The sequence below is a fragment of the Miscanthus floridulus genome, chromosome 8, assembly GCF_019320115.1.
Source record: "Miscanthus floridulus cultivar M001 chromosome 8, ASM1932011v1, whole genome shotgun sequence".
Taxonomy (NCBI): Eukaryota; Viridiplantae; Streptophyta; class Magnoliopsida; order Poales; family Poaceae; genus Miscanthus; species Miscanthus floridulus.
Window position 1 is genome coordinate 208,693,210 of NC_089587.1, and position 17,780 is coordinate 208,710,989.

Genomic DNA, 17,780 nt, shown 5'->3' on the forward strand with positions numbered 1-17,780 from the left:
GTTGCGGTCGTCGTTGGCGTGGGATCCATAGCACCGTGGGCGCGGCGGAGCATGGTGAAGTGCTCGTGCGGCGGCGGATGAGCGGAGTCCAGATCAACACAGTAGTCTGATACCAATTGTAAGCAGGAACTAGGAAACTAATGCTTGGAGGAGAGGAAGAAGAAATACAGTAACGATGAGTGCTTGAATAACATAATTGAGTTTATAGTTTTCAGAATTTGTTCTCCTCTCTCTCTCTCTCTCTTTCTCTAGACTTATAGCAGCCGGCCTGAATACTTTGGGATTGAACTGAACTCGCCTCTTGGGGCTTGGAGACGAAGGAGCGCTGCCGCGGTCTGGACAGTGGAAGCAGAGTCAGGGGTGTTGCTGACATGGCCCTTTCCCGTCAAGTTCAATCGGGACATCATGATGGGTCAGTGGGCTGGTTGGCGATGTGGTGCCTCTGTTCTGGGTAAAAGTTGGCCGGCCGGACCGGCGCGGTCATAGGCTCATAGCACATGGCCAGCACTGACGATGGCCGCACTTGTCTGGTTGTCCGGGGTGCTAGTAAGGTCTCTGTCAATGGTCGCACTCCCCAACAACCCTTTTCCACTACTTTTAAGTAATTTTCCTTGAGCTTATCTTCCTATTTCAACCTTTCTAAACATATATACAGTGGGCCAGACAACTGTTATTTATATAATCATTTCATATCAGCCATAAATAATATAATAGACAACCTAATGTATAAATTTGTCTATGAGCAATCTAAATAGCATCTAATTGTTAAATGATATGTGATGTGACCATATATAATAGATAATATATTTGCCTTAAAAAAAGATAATATCTTCACAATGTAAAAAGTGCTGCTATATAAAATACCTCTCTTCTGCTCTAAATTTGGCCACGTTCGGCTTCCTGAATTTTAGCTAAAATTAGCTGAAAAACAATGTTCTGACTGAATTATTGTGAGAGAAAAACACTGTTCCGACTAAAAAAAGAAATCGAACAAGCCGACTTCTAGGTAAGCCGAACGGGACCAATGGTAGAGTTAATTACTATACGACATTTTTCTCTCTCCTCTTTCTCTCCCTTCGTATGTGGCACCTCTCTTTTCTAAACAGGTGATATCACTCCACTGTACATGCCCTAAAGAGTTAATTCATAACTATGCGATTGCCCATATGTTGTAATGGGAGAAAAAAAACTGAACAAGAGGTTTGGTTGCTAAGCCGGAATTAAAGATGGCAACGGGCCCCGATACCCGATACCCGACGGGTATTTGATCCATTAGGGAACGGGGATGAGATCTTATCTTTACCCGCGGGTATCTAAATGGACAAGAATCCATCCCCGACGGGTGTAGCGGGTACGAGAACGTTCCCTGCTTATCCATCCCCGTTACCCGTTGGGGAACCCGACTATTAATTTGAGCTGTCATGCGAGTATTAGGCCCAAAGAAACTCAACATAGGTATTTTGGCCCAAATCTGAACAATCATATATATAGTTTATGTGTTCTAGGAACCCTAGTTTAATTTTTCGTCACCATCTCCGCCAGCAGCACAAGCACGCCTGCCTCACGAGCGCTCGTGCCCCTCGCTTCCTCAGTTCGGTCTCTCTGCAACCTTTGCTCGTCCTCCTCGCAACCTCGCTTCTTCTCCTCGGCATCTCCGAGACTCCGACACTTATACCCGGGTGAAGAAGAAACGTCTCCGATTGCAAAGCTGCGACCCCAAGTGTCCTTATTTATCGGGTATGCAGTACCCGTCGGGTATCTGTTACCTGACCGATGCCCGACGGGCACAGGTATGGGCAAGAATCTATATCTGATACAGTTAACGGGGATGGGGACGGGACGAATTTTCCGTAGCGGGGAAGAGAACGTTTCGGCGATACCCGATGGGTACATCCCCGTTACCATCCTTAGCCAGAATCAAGGCCATAGTAATTCGATTTTGCACATGTATTGTACCAAGACAATGACAAAAGACGGTGTTTTGAGATTGATCTTTGCGGCATGTTGTTTGTAGCCAATTATCACTTCTTACGTAAGTGTTAATGAAGCATGAATAATAATTGGCGCTGAAGCACATAATTCAAATTTGTCTTTGAACTTAAACCAAACAAGTCCAGACCATAATAACCATGTTCACGATAACTCTCTCCTCTGCCAGTTTTGCTTGTGATGCATTTAATATATTTTCTTGTAATCCTACATGAATTAACAATCTCAGTGAATTCCCATCTCTTGTCAATAACTAGATCAAGAGGTTCTTTTATAGCCTTATCACATGGACGCGACGCCGCAGGAGCAGTTTGGGTAGTTGTGATCAGCCGGTGGCCTGGTCCGAATCAACGGATTGCTGTCGAAGAAGTTGGGTGCTGTTTAAGATTTTTCGTCACATCGAATCTCTAGACACATGCATAAAGCATTAAATATAAAAAAAATAAAATGAATTACACAGTTTAGACGAAATTTACGAGACGAATCTTTTAAGCCTAATTAGACTATGATTGAACACTAATTACTAAATAACAACAAAAATACTACAGTACCATTTCTCAAAAATTTTCGCAAACTAAACTAGGCCTTGGCCGGGCGTAGCTGGAAACCACCGCTCAGCGTGGGCATCACCGGAAAGTCCTCCTGGTAGGGGATGTGGTGGAGTACGTCCCACCGTGTACCACAGCACGATGCCCCGGGACTCGTTTAGATTGAAAGTTTTTTCAACTGGATGAATAGTATAACTTTCGTTTTATTTGGCAAATATTGTCCAATCGTGGACCAACTAGGCTCAAAAGATTCATCTCGTGATTTTCAACTAAACTGTGTAATTAGTTATTTTTTTTACCTATATTTAATACTCCATGCAAGCGGCTAAAAATTGATGTGATAGAAAAAGAGTGAAAAAACTTGGAATTTGGAGGTGATCTAAACAAGGCCCTGGTCCTTGATGCCTCTGTTCCTCTTGCTCCAGGCACCCAATTGCAAGCTATCCTCTCCGGTGCCCTGCTCCGCGTACAGCCCCATTGCCCACTTCTCCGACCTATTGTAGGGCGTCACCCACACCTGCCGCTTGGTGTAGCTGGCGCGGCGCTGCGGGTAGTCGTCGTCCGCCAGCAGCGACGCGCCGGTCGCCCCCGCCGGGACAAGCCGGTACCCGACCTCGTTCCCGACCATGGTTTTCTTGCTCGGGTTGACGAACAGCAGATCTGCCCGTGGGCCATTGACGTTCACCTGGCCGTCGGCCTCCGTCTCGGCCACCTCACGGCGCACCGTCCAGTAGCTCCTCCTTGGCGTGTCAGCGCCGACCGTGGCGGGGTCTCCGGTATTGCGCTCGGGGACCATGGTGTTCTTGACGAACGAGTTGTCGGTGCCGTCCACGTCGAGGTCCAGGTGGTACGTGATGAAGTGGTCGTGGTAGACGCCCACCGTGTTCTCGGCCACCAGCGTGCCGTGCGCGTCTGACTTGATCTGCTGGACCTGTGTATACGACGTCGCCTTCATCTCAAGGATGCCGCTGAGTGACACCTGCAGCGCATGCATACCCACATGATGAGAGTGCGTATTTGGTTGCATCATCACGTGACACACACACTACCACGCACTTGATGGAGCCCATGGTCAACTCCCAAACCAAGGTTTAGTCGTACGGCTCTGTTCGCTTGAGCTTATAAGTCAAAATCAGCTCTACTTTTGTAGTCATATAACAGTGTTTTTCTCTCACAATAAATCAGTCATACGAATCAACCACAACAGCAATAACTCCTGCCCAACATGCATGCAAATCACCACCGTTCTCGCCACCAATGTCACGTCCGGTCTCACCTCCGTCTCTTGCATCACATGCATGCAGATCATCATGCATATAAAACAATGTCCGTCGCGCGTGAACTCCATGAAAAAGCTTGAGCCAGCAAAAAAACCCAGCCAGCTCACCATGCGACCACGCGGCCCAAACTCGGTGTGACGCCACGCTACGTCGCCGGCGTACCTCTCGAACAGGCATATCACGTCCATGGCCTCGACGGGCTTGCCGTCCGCGTCGGCATAGTACCCGTCGAAGTAGGCCGCGTTCGCGGGGCAGTCAGCGGCTCAGCGCCGCGAAGCAGCGGCGACGCGGCGATGCCGAGACGCCCAGGCCATAGTCGCCGGCGTCAATGAAGGTGTGGAAGTACCACTCCTCCGCCGGGTCCATGTAGGGCATGAACACCTCCGACACGAAGCCGCGGTAGAGCACCCGCCGGCGCCGCTGGCCCCCTGGGGCATCGGCGTCTTGAATTGAGGCGAGCGAGATGACCATGCCGGCGCACATGTCGAAGCCAACGTGGAACTGCCAGTTGGCCCATCTGCAGTCACGCGCAAGCGGGATATAGCGAAGGAAACATAATACAAAAATGATTTTACGAAACACAAGTACAAATATAAGTTATTGCTTTAAATAAATTTATTTATATAATCTTATTGCACTATAATGACATATCTACATATTTTAATAAAAAAAACATGAGTACAAGTATACTTATTTGATCAAGAGAGTTCAACATCTTGAGATAAGATTAGTGCTAAAAAAAGTGGCTTAAATGATAATATCGTGTTGGCCCCCTCGACCTCCATCCCTCACACACCGTGATCCCTGGATTTCTCATCAAGTTTCTTGGCACCGTATTTTATGGCATCAGAGTAATAACTAAGAGTGCAATTTAGGATCTAAAATATTATGTTTTACTAAAATACAGGAGGAGGATTTAGAATAAAGGTATACTAAGAGCAAGATTTCCAACTTAACTTGCAAACAACAAAATTATACTTCCCCCGTTTCAAATCATAAGTTCTTCGAGATATGTTATGTATTTTTACCCTATTTATTTTCACTGGAAACTAGCAATTAATTAAGATTAAATAGGAAGACCATATTTCAAGTATGATTACTGTAGGTTTATTATTTTTTCTAGCTAAAGCATGTCAACACAAGACCAGCAAAATTGGAATCACAATTTTATCACCTTCCTAGCTCAAGTTATGCAATTTACAAGATATACACACATTTAAAAGCACTTAACTTACTCAATTTAATTCTCCCAAAAAATACCCTAAGCAGTAAATTTCATATCTTTATCAAATAGTACTCTTCATGATGAATCCAACAAAATTTGGTTCACCTCATTTGGATTCTTGTAGGTTCATTATAGCTTTCACCAATTTTATAAGAAAAATACATGAAAAGATACAACATGAAATTGGATTCATTATATATGAAATATATTTTGATTGCGCTCTTGTTTGATATTGTGTGTGTGTGTCTATATATATAAGTTTGACATAGGACAAAGCTCAAACGAGAGCTATTATAACTCTGGTTTCAACTAAATTCATATTGAAAACATATTTTGTGTGACATAGAGTAGAAAAAGATTGGTTGGCGACAGGGGAAAAAAACACATGGAGTGTAATTGATAAGTTCAACGCAACCGGTAAAGGTAACATTGAATACATATTCTATTATATTAGGAAATGAATAGAGAGTGCGGACATGAATAGATAAATCATTTTGATTAGTTGTGGATACTAAGCACGAAATTCATACTTATCTCTCCTTAGATTCTAGGGCGTACATGAACACAGATTGAAGGGCTAGTGAAAATATTATCTATAATGAACCTAATGATGATTAAAGTATCATAAATATTAGTTTTGTGTAAATTTAATCAAACATAAGAATGTAAGATGATTTGAGTTAGAGTAAAACTAGCTTCTGGGTGGTGCATGAAGTAGAGGAAAAAGGGGTGCAACGCATCGGCAAGCGAAGGTAACTTTTGAATTTCTATTTGTCGTTTGGTGTGAATATATAACTAGAGTTGTATTAAGTCAAACTATTTTAGATATGGTTAACTTTATAGAGAAGAGTCTCAATATCTATGATAGTAAATAAACATATACTGAAAAATATATTTCATGGTGTATCTAATGATATTATTTTGGTTACATTGATATTTATGTATTTTTCTATAAATTCTGTCAAATTTAAAATAGTTTAACTTTCGCAACTCTAGATTTTTTTTTGCGACATTGCAACTCTAGATATTAAATTATTTTGAAACAGAAAGAATAATACTTCAGGATAGAGGGTTAGAGGGTCTGGAGACAGAGGATCAAAGAGAAGATTATACTGGTGCAGAGTTGGGGGAGTGAAGACACCGATGCTAGGCTGACATAAATTCAGGTGATTTATGTTGCCCATTTCGTCTTTGTTGCTTTCACCTCCACTTTTTTTTTCTACTAGAATCTGGTATTGACCTCCCCTTTCTATAAATGCTAACGTACGAAATAAAAATATAACTCTAGACAAAAAAATGGTTTTATCCTCAAATCATTTAGCTTATATCGTCCAAAACAATGACATAAAAGCGAGCACTTCAATTATAAACAGGAACGTTGACATAAAGATCAATGCTGTTAGCGAACTAGCTTTTGTATCTCGTTGTAACTTGCAAATCCCTTACTGTTGAATGATGCAACGCTTGCTTGGTCCATAGAAAAATAACAATAATAATAGAGCAGGAACATGTGGATCACCAACGGTGTGGGCTCTGTCCACACATCAACAGTGATCCTATCACGAACAGCGGTTGATGTGACACTGTACTTGACAACACGGCCATCAATGTGCAAGAGGACAGCAAGCATCATTGCGACTTGCGAGGAAGCCTCAAGCCTGTAGTCCATTGACTAAGACGCCGGTAAAAAAATATATATTCGTACCGGTAAAAAATATATATTTAATTTTGGAAAAAGTCTATTTTACTCATCAGCTTTCATACTTGGTCTACTTCACCCTCAAACTATAAAACCGTCTGTTTTATCCCCTCAACTTTCCAAAACCGTCTATTTTACCCCTAGACGGTTTTCAGCGGCGGTTTTGTTACAGTAACAGCGGGTTTGCTACAGTAACGGTGGTTTGCTATAGTGTCGTCAGTTTTGAATTCCCTTTATTTATTTATTTTTGGTGAATTTTTGAAAAATCATAGAAAAATCATAAAATAAAAAATCTAATTTTATTGGACTCCACATGAGTAGATCTACACAATAAATATATAATACAGTATGCTTTAGTACAATTTTTTTTGTAGCTTTAGATTAATTAAAAAATCCAATTTTGTTTGTAATTAATTGGAATAATTCATAGCTACAGCTTCTATGGTTCAATTGTGGTGAAATTTTTATGCTACGCTAATTATTGTATTCTTGAACTATAGTAAAAATTTCGTACTTATTGGACTATGTATAACTTAGTTATAGATAAATTATAATTAATTACAGACAAAATTGGATTTTTCAATTAATCTAAAGCTACAAAAAAAATTATACTAAAGCATACTGTATTATATATTCATTGTGTAGATCTACTCATGTGGAGTCCAATAAAATTAGATTTTTTATTTTATGATTTTTCTATGATTTACTATGATTTTTCAAAAATTCACCGAAAATAAAGTAAAAAAGGAATTCAAAACCGCCGACACTGTAGCAAACATCGTTACTGTAGCAACCCGCTATTACTGTAGCAACGCCGCCGCTGAAAACCCGCCCAGGGGGTAAAATAGCCGTTTTGGAAAGTTGAGGGGGTAAAACAAACGGTTTCATAGTTGAGGGGGTGAAGTAGACCAAGTATGAAAGGTGGGGGGTGAAGTAGACTTTTTCCATTTAATTTTTATATGAAAATAATATTAGAGAAATGAGTTTAATATAGATATGTCATGCACAAAAACTGAAAGATTTAAGTTCTTTTTATATGGTGTAGGACACATCCATGCCATCCTATAGATTGAGAGATGGAAATTGAGTAAATCCCTTATAAATGAAATTAACTCGGTGCTATATGTCGTAGATAGTCACTTGACCTGGGGGTTTTGCAATCCTACCAATTATCCATCAACTATATTTTTTAGGCAGGATATATGAAACTAAACTTATATCTGATCTAAAATGATGTGCTATAAAGACAGCACAAGAGCAAGAGCGCCCTAGGAGGAAAAAAGAATCATTTACATGTCGGTCACATTTATACAAAGCAAAAACAAAGGAACCCACTCTCTCTTGCTTCTTCTGAAAATCCATTAGCGGCATACAAAAATGTCAATACAAAATTATTGGCACCAACTATTATAAATCTAAATATGTTTGAGATTTCAATATTCTTTCATGAGGATGGAGGCACTCCTCTGCAGCTCAAAATAGCTTTAGAGAAAAGCAAATTTGTTTGGAACCTAAATTCTGTTTTTTTTACCATAAGTGATATAGCCAATCTTGAATTGGACTTTCAACTTTTGAAATTGATGGGATGCTAAAATCTAGATTTTTCCGTCTTTCACAAATAAGGTAGACTACAACTATACTAATCATCCCGAGACATGAACTTTCTCAAGGTGCCCTTAATGAAGCGGAGGGAAAACCAAAGCTACGTTAGATTAAAATATTACTTTCTCAGATCATAAATATTTTGCAAACATACCTTCAATTACATTTAGGATAGTAAAGAAACGACAAATGGAGGAACAGCGAAAAAATTAGCATACCTCCAAAGAAGAAGAAGCCGTTAGCGTGTAATTTTCTATTGGGTCAAGGCAGAAGCCACCGCCATAATTGTAAAGCGCCAAGCCAGGCTAGCACCCTATCCCATTGTATACCAGACTTCAAGATGCAGTTTGATTCTAAAGTGGCAAGACATGTTAGCTCAGCTATAAACAAACATAATGACAAAATTAAAAGGCACATGTGCACACACACAAAGCAAAATTTGGGCTCTAAACTAAGGCGGCAATGCCATCTTTAGTAACCTAGAATGGGAAAAGGCGCATATATTTGGCAAAGTTTGAGCCAAATGTGGACTGTTCAATGATTTTATTGTTGAAGAATGGAGTTTATACTCCATGTATCTCTTCCTTGTTTTGGCTGGACCTGATATCAGTTTGACATTAGTTTCTATAATTGTAGGGACTCAATTAACAATATGGAGGTTCAAGGTTTTTTTAGTCAGATAAAATTGTTCATAAACACTAAGATATACTATTAAGCAACAAGCACAATGCACAAACAAGGACGCAATCATTATAAAAACCTTAAGAACAGGCTGCATCAAGCAAAACTAAGATGCGAACAAATGGCCTACAACATATATGAAGCCAAGTATACGTGAAAATGAGATGCTCTTCGCGGTGCTGTACTGGTTAAATTGTGGAGTAAGGGTGAAAGCAGGAATCATTAATGGGACACGTATATGAAGCCCTATCTTCTTGATGCTAAACGGTATCGATAAACTATAGGAACTCTACGTATTGCTATTGTAGACAGGAATTCATCAAACATCTGGAAAGTATGGCATCACATCTTGGTAAAGAAGAAAGAATCAATTAGCTACAAGCATCAACTGTCAATATAATGATCTTGAGCCTTGATCTATAGGCACCACGTTACAATAATAAATAACAATTACCATGCTTCCTAGAAATTTCTTGCTGTTCTGACCTGTCATTAATTGTCTTGGAATAAACACATTATACCAAGAACAGGACAGGAATGGTCGCAGCTAGTACGCACTAAACGGGGAGAACCGCTACACATTCATGGACCAAAGAGAAGAAGTAACCATATTATTGTTTGAACTTTGAAAGGTTGTTATGGCTTAGAACATAACACACACTGCACCTATAACCAAGCTTTACTTCCCTTCAATACCAACGAAGAAAATACCTAACAGAGACATTCATGTGAACTGTCTAATTTGACTTACACTGGATAATTTTTAGTGTTCAATTAGACTTCCTTAACAACAGAGTATGCAGAGAATTATTGCTTTTTTTTGTGCCCACCTGGTTGACGACAAGCATACTAAGCTCTGTAGCCATCTCGCCGAACAATGAGTCTGCTATTGGTCCACAATTATCAGCATTTTGGATCAAGTCTCATATAAAATGGAGCATGCGGCACTTTCTGCAGAGCAAGTCCGAATTAGGACGTTGGACCATCCATCACAAAAAAACATATGAATTCTAAATAAAGCTGAGGGCACTACAATAAATACCAAATCTATAAAATTGACAGGAATTTATGTGTAACGTATAGATGAACCAAACTCGAAACAAAGCATAAGAAATTTAAAGAGTAGTTCTAGGCATTGGACACATGTAGTTTTGAAGGTCATGAAATTCTCTTCCTTTGTACGTGGACATGAAGAGCATGCACTAAATATAATTATGCATATGCATGTGTAGAGGAATTTTTATGAAATAACAGAGTGAATTATGGCTTTATTGTAAATGGAGAACCTACATGAATAAAATATATTAAAGGGAACTGCATACCTCCCGATACTTAGACTGAAATTTAGACAGTTCGGATCGATTTGCAATTATGTTTGCCTCCACGCTTCGTGGCTTCTTCTTTTTTAAGCAGAGAAGGGCTCAGCACATACAACCTCAATAATAATATAGCTGACACCTTTGAAGAAATTGTCACCTGAAAGTGATTGAGTTTCAGTAAACTGTGACATAGTCACACATGCCTATATATGGTGCAACAGGAAATGGTATTACCATATACAGCAAAACAATGTGTTCCTGCTTTCATCTTATCTACTTCACAAGGTTTCACCAAGTAGTTTAGTAGTTTGGAGCATCATTAGAATAAGAACCGAGAACTTGTAGCCATTTGGGTTATCAAAATGGAGACACCAAGGAATTCAAACGAATGATCAACTTAGATAAGGCATGTGCAACCTATTGTCACTATTTGGTACGCTTTTTTATATTGACCGAAGTCATGACCTTCTTTTGAAATTCAGTAGAGTTGTTGATTGTTAGACACAGACATGCTTTTAGGATCAATGTATTGGAAGGTTATTTTTTTCTCTGTATAGAAGAAAGAATACAAGATCGTTCAAGGAGACTTGGTGTATATAGCTATCATTACTACAAATACGTTCCATACTCAAACCAATAGTGATAGAATGTACCTTATCTAGCCACTTTCCTGAGGCATAAAGTACGTCCTGCACAAGGTCGTTTCTTTTCAGCAGCAAGAGTCTTGACAGGCATAATGTTGTAGGATAGTTTAGCAACTCCATGTAGATCCATATAGCATTTAAAATAATAAAACCAGAATGGTAAATAAAAAAAATAACCATAAGAGTACAATTAACTTTGTTTGATAGCATTAGTTGGCACCAACACCATGACTATATTTGCTAGGGAAATACTGCAGGTATATGAGCAACTACTTTACCTCATATATATAACCTCAAAGAGCTGAATAATTTATCGTCGTAGAAACTAACCTAATCAAGCCTGCGATTATGTCAATGAAGGTAAAAATCTGTTTTCAATTATAAAGAAGTTAACAGGAATAATTATTTAGGCTCAATAATAACTTCTTTCCGGTGCGAAGCTAAGGACACATTCGTAGGACATAACCATAGCATCTTTTTTTTAAGCAAATCTAAGCAACTAAATAGCTAGTGTGAAGTTGTGTCATATAGTACTGCAATCTGACACTTAAAACCTACATGATCACAAGATCTTATGAACAGAATACATTGGGTTCATGTGCAGTGTTCTGCCTTGCCAACATGCCATCAATATATAAAAAAAAGGACAGGATGAATGAGCAGGAAATAGAAATCAGCAATATTTGTAAAACGAAGTGTACATATGCTTTTGCAAGAGAATTAAAGTTTGAATCTGAGTTCCCCTTTTTTCACAGCAAGAAACTAAAGCTAATCCTTGTTCATTGTTGACAAAACAATAAAGTTCATCGTACGTATTCACACTTAGGGAATAAAGTTCCTCCCTTTAGCTCATAGGCTGAAAAATCGAAACAAAAGGAAAGAGGTGATATTAGCAGTCACCTAATCTCTCCGAAAGCAGAGGAACAGTGCAAACTGGAAGTGGCATCGCCTATTTTTGCTGTATTGCTTCATTGCGTCATCCACCTATGCTTATAAATATTATTTGGAAATGGAAAGTAACTAAGTAAATTGACAAACCAGCAAGGCAATTCGTAAAGAGTGATCAACAAAAATCAAGTTGCAATCCAGTAATGCAAGCTGCCACTCGAAGTAAAAACAACTAACTAAGGTGAGGTCGGTGGCTAAAATGTAGAGCAGATCTTTGGGAACTATGCTCTAACACATTGACTAAACAATCTGACACAAGCAAACTGATATAGAGAGGATGGAACCTGTCATAAAAATATAACTATAAAAGGGCTATGGCATATATAGATCAAGACTAAGCCATCTTTGCTTGTAGTTTATATTGTTTCAGTTTAACTATAAATAGCCTCTCAAAATGTGCTACTTTACCTTGGTCTAAGAAACGCATGACGGGAGGGGGGAGGAGGGAAGGGGGAGCAGCAGTATTAGTATGGGTTACCAGGAGATAATTTTTTTAAAGAAAATCAAACAAGGGGAAGGGAGAGGGAAGGGACAGCAGCATAAAGATGCATTCCTGAAACATGATGTCTAGGTTGTGCACTGATATGTTAAAAGATGGCAAAGCAAGCCAGAATGGGCAGTTCCTGTACATAATTAAAAGATATTAATGCATACATGTGCTAGCAGTACCATGGAAACACTGACTTGAGTGTCGTCCTCCAAAATAGGTATAATACAGTCCATATATAGCAGTTTCAGGATACGCAGGACCATCGACATGTATGAAAGAAGACAACATCTTGACATCAATGTTTGATTGTGTTTTAAAACCCCAGTGTTTATGCAAAACAAGGATTGGAATACTATGAAACTGGCATGGGATGCCAGGCAAGCACTGGTATCTCACCCTAAAAAATACCAAACCAAACCCTATCAATCCTCATTGTATTAGAGTGCAAGTGGCATAAGCTGCTTCCTGTGAGGAAACTAAGTAAGATAAAAAGTAAGTCCTTATTGACCAGTCATACTAATTTCATTGGACCAAAATATACAAGTCAGCATAATGACTATTCATTTTCTGAGCGCCCAGCAAGGATCAATCACAGGCAGCGCCAAAAAAATGTAAATGACAGATCATAATAAAATGCGGAGCACAGGAGGAGAGGCGAACCTGCGGGACGAAGCCGCGTCGGGGTGGCAGCCACGGCGGCGGCCACCTGCGGGGGACAGCGGGGGCCAGCTCACGGACGTGCGCCACCATCCAGCCCGTGCACCGGCCATTGTGGAGGTCTGCTCGCGCTGCCGACCTGCCCGCGCGGCCGTGGGGACAACCGGCGACGGAGGGGCCAAACTCGAGGCCGCCTTTCGCGCCGCTGCGACCCGCTGCCTTGCGTCGCGAGGAGGAAGGGGCGTGGCGGTGGTGGTGGTGGAGGAGGAGGAGGAGGGAGGTCGCCGCCGCACGGAGGGCCAGCCACTGCCGAGGCCGCCTTGCGCCGTCGTCGATCGCGTCGCGACTCGGGAGCGAGGGAGGGAGCGTACAGGAGACTGGGGAGGGGATGAGAAGTTTCCTGAAGAAGAATCAGGAGCTGGAGTATATATTTGTTCCACCGGATTCGCATGACAAGCCGCAGAAGCTAGTAAAATGAACCCAGAGCGACGAGGAGCCGGTAGAAGCGGATTCCAACAGAAGCGGCTACCAGCAATCTGGACCACACAATGGAGGATCGGATGGCTGGAAACAATTCGGGTGACGTGGATGGCCTGAGCATGGCTAAACTAACCTGCTTTGATATATAGAGATTCACATGACAAGCCGCAGAAGCTATATCAAAATGAACCCAGAGTGACGAGGAGCCGGCAGAAGCAGATTTCAACAGAAAGCGAAGCGGCTACAAGCAATCTGGGCCACACGATGGAGAATCGGACGGCTGGAAACAATTCGGATGATGTGGATGGCCTGAGCATTGGCTAAACTAACCTGCTTTGATATATAGGAATGAGCTGATATAGTAAGGACATCGACATGAGCTTTCCTCCAATCCGGTTTGGTGCGGTCGCCACGCCTAACAGCCGCACCAGTTTTTTTTATAGCATTTCTGTTTTTTTAGGAGTACATGAAAAAGTAATCGTCCTGTTCGCTGGTTGGTTTATGAACTGATTTAAGCTGGCTGATGTTGATTTATTGTGAGAAAAAAATACTATTAACTAACTGGTTTGGGCTGGCTGACACCACCAAAAGAACGTACTGAATCTCTCCCGGGCCGAACTACTACACGGGCGCAACCGAATTACGAGACGTCAAGGGGGCCAAGCGTGCGGTTCACGGTTGCGTCACGCGGAGTCGCGGAGGCCCGATGCGGGACGCCGCCACGCCTGTTCTGGAGTCCGATCATGACCTTGCGTCTGTGTCAACTGTCAAGAGGTTTGCTGCATCTCATCGTAAAAAAAAAAATTGCTGCAGGACTCAAAGTGGGGCGCGTAACCTGTGGGGTTTCAGGGTTTGTCCCTGCGTGGCAGCGAGCCAGCGACCCAGCCCCATTGAGGCATCGAGGCAATGGAGCCGGGAGCCAAAATCGGAAGCAAAGAAAGGTGAGGCGGGATCTGGCGCGGGGGCAAGCTGGTGATCTCAGGTGGCTACTCCTTGTTAGCGACGAACAGCTGCACATGTATCAGCTGTGCTAGTACCCCGAATGTCGGGCTACCATGCCCCCGCCCGAGTCTATATTTCGTGCGCCCAGACGACGCCCGCACTGCCAAACTGCGCGCACAGACCGCGCACGCTTCCTCTCTTTCGCACTTGCAATATGTGCAACACCGAATCTACTTTTGCAACATCCAGATAAAACACTCGTAACATACGTCCGAAATAGCTAAAACACTTACAACATATATCTGAAACACTTGCAAATGCATCATAAAAAACTTAAAAGCACATATGTAGCCACTGCAAACATATGCAAACATCAAGATGAAACACTTGCAACGTACGTATAAAATCACTTGAAACTCTTGCATAATATCCCGATCTAGTTTTGCAACATCCAAATAAAACACTTGCAACATACGTCTGAAACATATGAAACATTTAGAACATAAACATACGTGTATAGCCCATAGCCACATGTGTAACATCATGATCTGCTTTTGCAACATCCTTATAAAACACTTGCAATTACAACATACCTCTAAAACATCTGGAACATTTGAAATATACACTTGCAACATGCATCATATCTCGGTGCGGCCTCCTTTACCATCTGCATCGGGGCACCGCAGCCGTAGCAGGAGGCGAGACCGGGGGGCTTTCGCGCCAGGGCCCGACGCTTCTCCTTGCACAGCTGCCTCAGTGGCTAGCTGGTGGCCGAGGGAACGGTCGCCATGCATGGCCGTGGCGGTGCTCGCGCCGTCAGGCGAAGCCGGCCGCAGAGCATAAGTAGCGGCAGGAAAGCAATGGGGCGGCAGGAAGGAGCAGCACGGGATAACCGTCGACGACGGAGCGTGCTGCAGAGTAGGAGTAGTGGGGCGGCCGACGGAGCAGGAGCAAGCAAGATCACCGTCAACGTGCGGAGCAGCCAAGGCGCTGGACGAGCTCTTCCCGGCCGTTGAAAAGGCACCGTCCAGGCAGCCGCGAAGACGCAAGGCCACCTAGGCCATAAAGTTGCGTCGATATTGATTGTTTTCTTTTATGAATATCGAAATAATGAGCTCTTTTGCTATGATGGTCCAACTTCGGCTGTGTTAGGTCGACCTTCTTCAGCGCTCGATAGAAACACGTTGTATGTTTTCTTTAAATTCTTCTCCTTAATACAATGATACGCAAATCTTTTGCGTATTCGAGAAAAAAAAAACATGCAGAGCAGGTCCCGCTCCCTTTCTCCTTTCCTTATCCAACCGGCGCAACGGAAGACAGATGCGGATACCGTGATAAAAAACTAGCGGACACAAAGTAGAGGTTTATGGAGCTCGTATGCAAACCCACAAAGCAACGTTCAGACTGACGAATGCCCTACTAGCATTTCCGCACATTTATAGGCAATGACGGCATTTTTTTTTATTAATTCAACCAACGAGAATAAAAGTTTGCAGCAGCAGAGGGGATTGGACTCGTATCCAAGAGGGGTCAAAATGCCTTTGTGAGCCCAGGTAATGTAACCCAGGCCGCAAGAAGCAGCGGCGGCCCGGCGGTGAACGTAACCCACTGTGAGGACGTCTTCACGTCTGACGCCGGCGGCGGCACGTGTGCCCAGTTCCAGAATCCAGACTCCACGTCTCAGCCACCTCTTGGAGTTCCTCTCAGCCGTACACATCCCCCCAAGCGGGTAGGCACACGAATCACAATAGGCGGCCGCCTGGAGCGGCCTCGCATGCGTCCTCGGGTACGTGGCCAGGCGCTCCGGCGCCACGTCGAGGGAGGGGATCGACCTGCTCGGCCGGCCCCCTGCCTTTACGCGTCACGACTTCTTATAAGGGCTAAAGGGCAGACGGCGGCTCTCCCGATCAGAACAAACGGCCGTCTCTATCAGATTGCTTCGAGCTTGAGCATTGGAGCATCATCGTAGGCGAGATGAATAGGTTGCTTGCTCATCGCCAGTTCGGTTGCCCTTCCCGGAGTTTGGTGGCCAGATCCCCTGCCCTGCCTGCACTTTGCAACAATGTTATTCCCGGCTACAGGGTGAGTTCACCAATCCTGTCACTGCTGCTACTCCCCAATGTTCTTTGAATTTTAAGCAAGCACAAGGCGTGAATCCTGATGTACAAATGTTTTAGACAACAGTTCATTCCAATCAAAATGATTGATCGAATGATTTTGGTATACTCCTAACCTATGTTCAGAATCTTCTGTTTTCCTGTGAAATTGACAGTATTATTCAGCCGAGAAACACGATGACACCACACTAGGTGAAATCGGGAATAAGGCAAGATCAACAGCCGAAGAGTTCCTGAGGGTGGCAAAGGAGAAGACTGACGATGTTACCGAGAGCGCAAAGGAAACGCTGCACGTGACGAAGGAAGCGGTGGTCGGGGAGTCGGATGACGAGAAGGAGAAGTTCAAAAGGAGGGTGGAGGAAGGGAGGTACCATCAGAAATAAGTGGCTTGTGCTCTCTTGACTGTGTATGCAGTCATGGCTTATTACTATACTCATCATAGGCCTTGTAGTCTGTAAAAGTTCAGTCTTTGCATCCAGACATGTCGTGTCTTGTCCAATTTTCACCTCCAATAATGTGACCGTCAGCACTGGACAAGTTATCTCCTGTAGGATAAATAAGATTTGCTTTTGTGCTTCAATGATCTTTCGTACTACTACATGCCATCTCTCACTGAATAAAAGTTTTGCCTGTGTTCCTTTTGTCACTTTGGAATGGTGAAGCAACTTGGGTATGATTATGAAGCCATTCTGTTGGAAATCCGATGTGTCATGTGTAAGGGATAGCAAAAATAGTCTAATCAGTGCAGATAGAAATGTTCATATTAGCTTTCAGCAGTTCACGGGAAAGGCAATCTCAATGCTCATACAGGAAAATGGGATTCGATTTGGTGAACTCCACATCAGAAAGTACCTCCAGGACGTTTAGTTAGTGTGCAGATGCGTCTAGTTTGCTAATCTTTTGTCTCATATGAAGTGCTTAAATGATTGAGCACTACTGCATTGTAAAATTTATATCACTAGCAGTTAATGGCTTATGATGATAAGATGTTGTTTAGGTTTCAATTGTCAAGCTGATCTCCACAAGCATTGTTATGAATAAAAGTAGAACCTTTCACATATTACATCAGGTGCTCTTTTGGCTTTCTGCCGCGTCCTGTTTTCACTATCTTGCCATCATTGTATTAGAATGGCTACATAGTTCTTTTTTCCGATTGAAA

At 42.5% G+C, this 17,780-nt stretch overlaps 1 protein-coding gene and 1 pseudogene across 1 annotated transcript; one reads left to right on the forward strand and one right to left on the reverse strand.

The window, feature by feature from the left end:
• Window positions 1–2,271: 2,271 nt before the first annotated feature.
• On the reverse strand, window positions 2,272–6,711 carry LOC136470559 (amine oxidase [copper-containing] alpha 2, peroxisomal-like; annotated as a pseudogene).
• A 9,679-nt stretch (window positions 6,712–16,390) lies between these two features.
• Window positions 16,391–17,189, forward strand: LOC136474759 (uncharacterized). The gene is made up of 2 exons (XM_066472314.1): window positions 16,391–16,586; window positions 16,777–17,189. Exons 1-2 carry the CDS (start codon window positions 16,479–16,481, stop codon window positions 17,002–17,004), a joined length of 336 nt encoding a protein of 111 aa, XP_066328411.1. The 5' UTR covers window positions 16,391–16,478; the 3' UTR covers window positions 17,005–17,189.
• The last annotated feature ends 591 nt before the right edge of the window (window positions 17,190–17,780 follow it).

What these genes read in the sequence shown, in the direction of transcription:
- LOC136474759 (XM_066472314.1), top strand. Translation starts at nt 16,479, where the DNA reads ATGAATAGGTTGCTTGCTCATCGCCAGTTCGGTTGCCCTTCCCGGAGT. An exon ending in ATGTTATTCCCGGCTACAGG is followed by an intron (nt 16,587 to 16,776) that starts GTGAGTTCACCA and finishes TGAAATTGACAG; the next exon opens with TATTATTCAGCCGAGAAACA.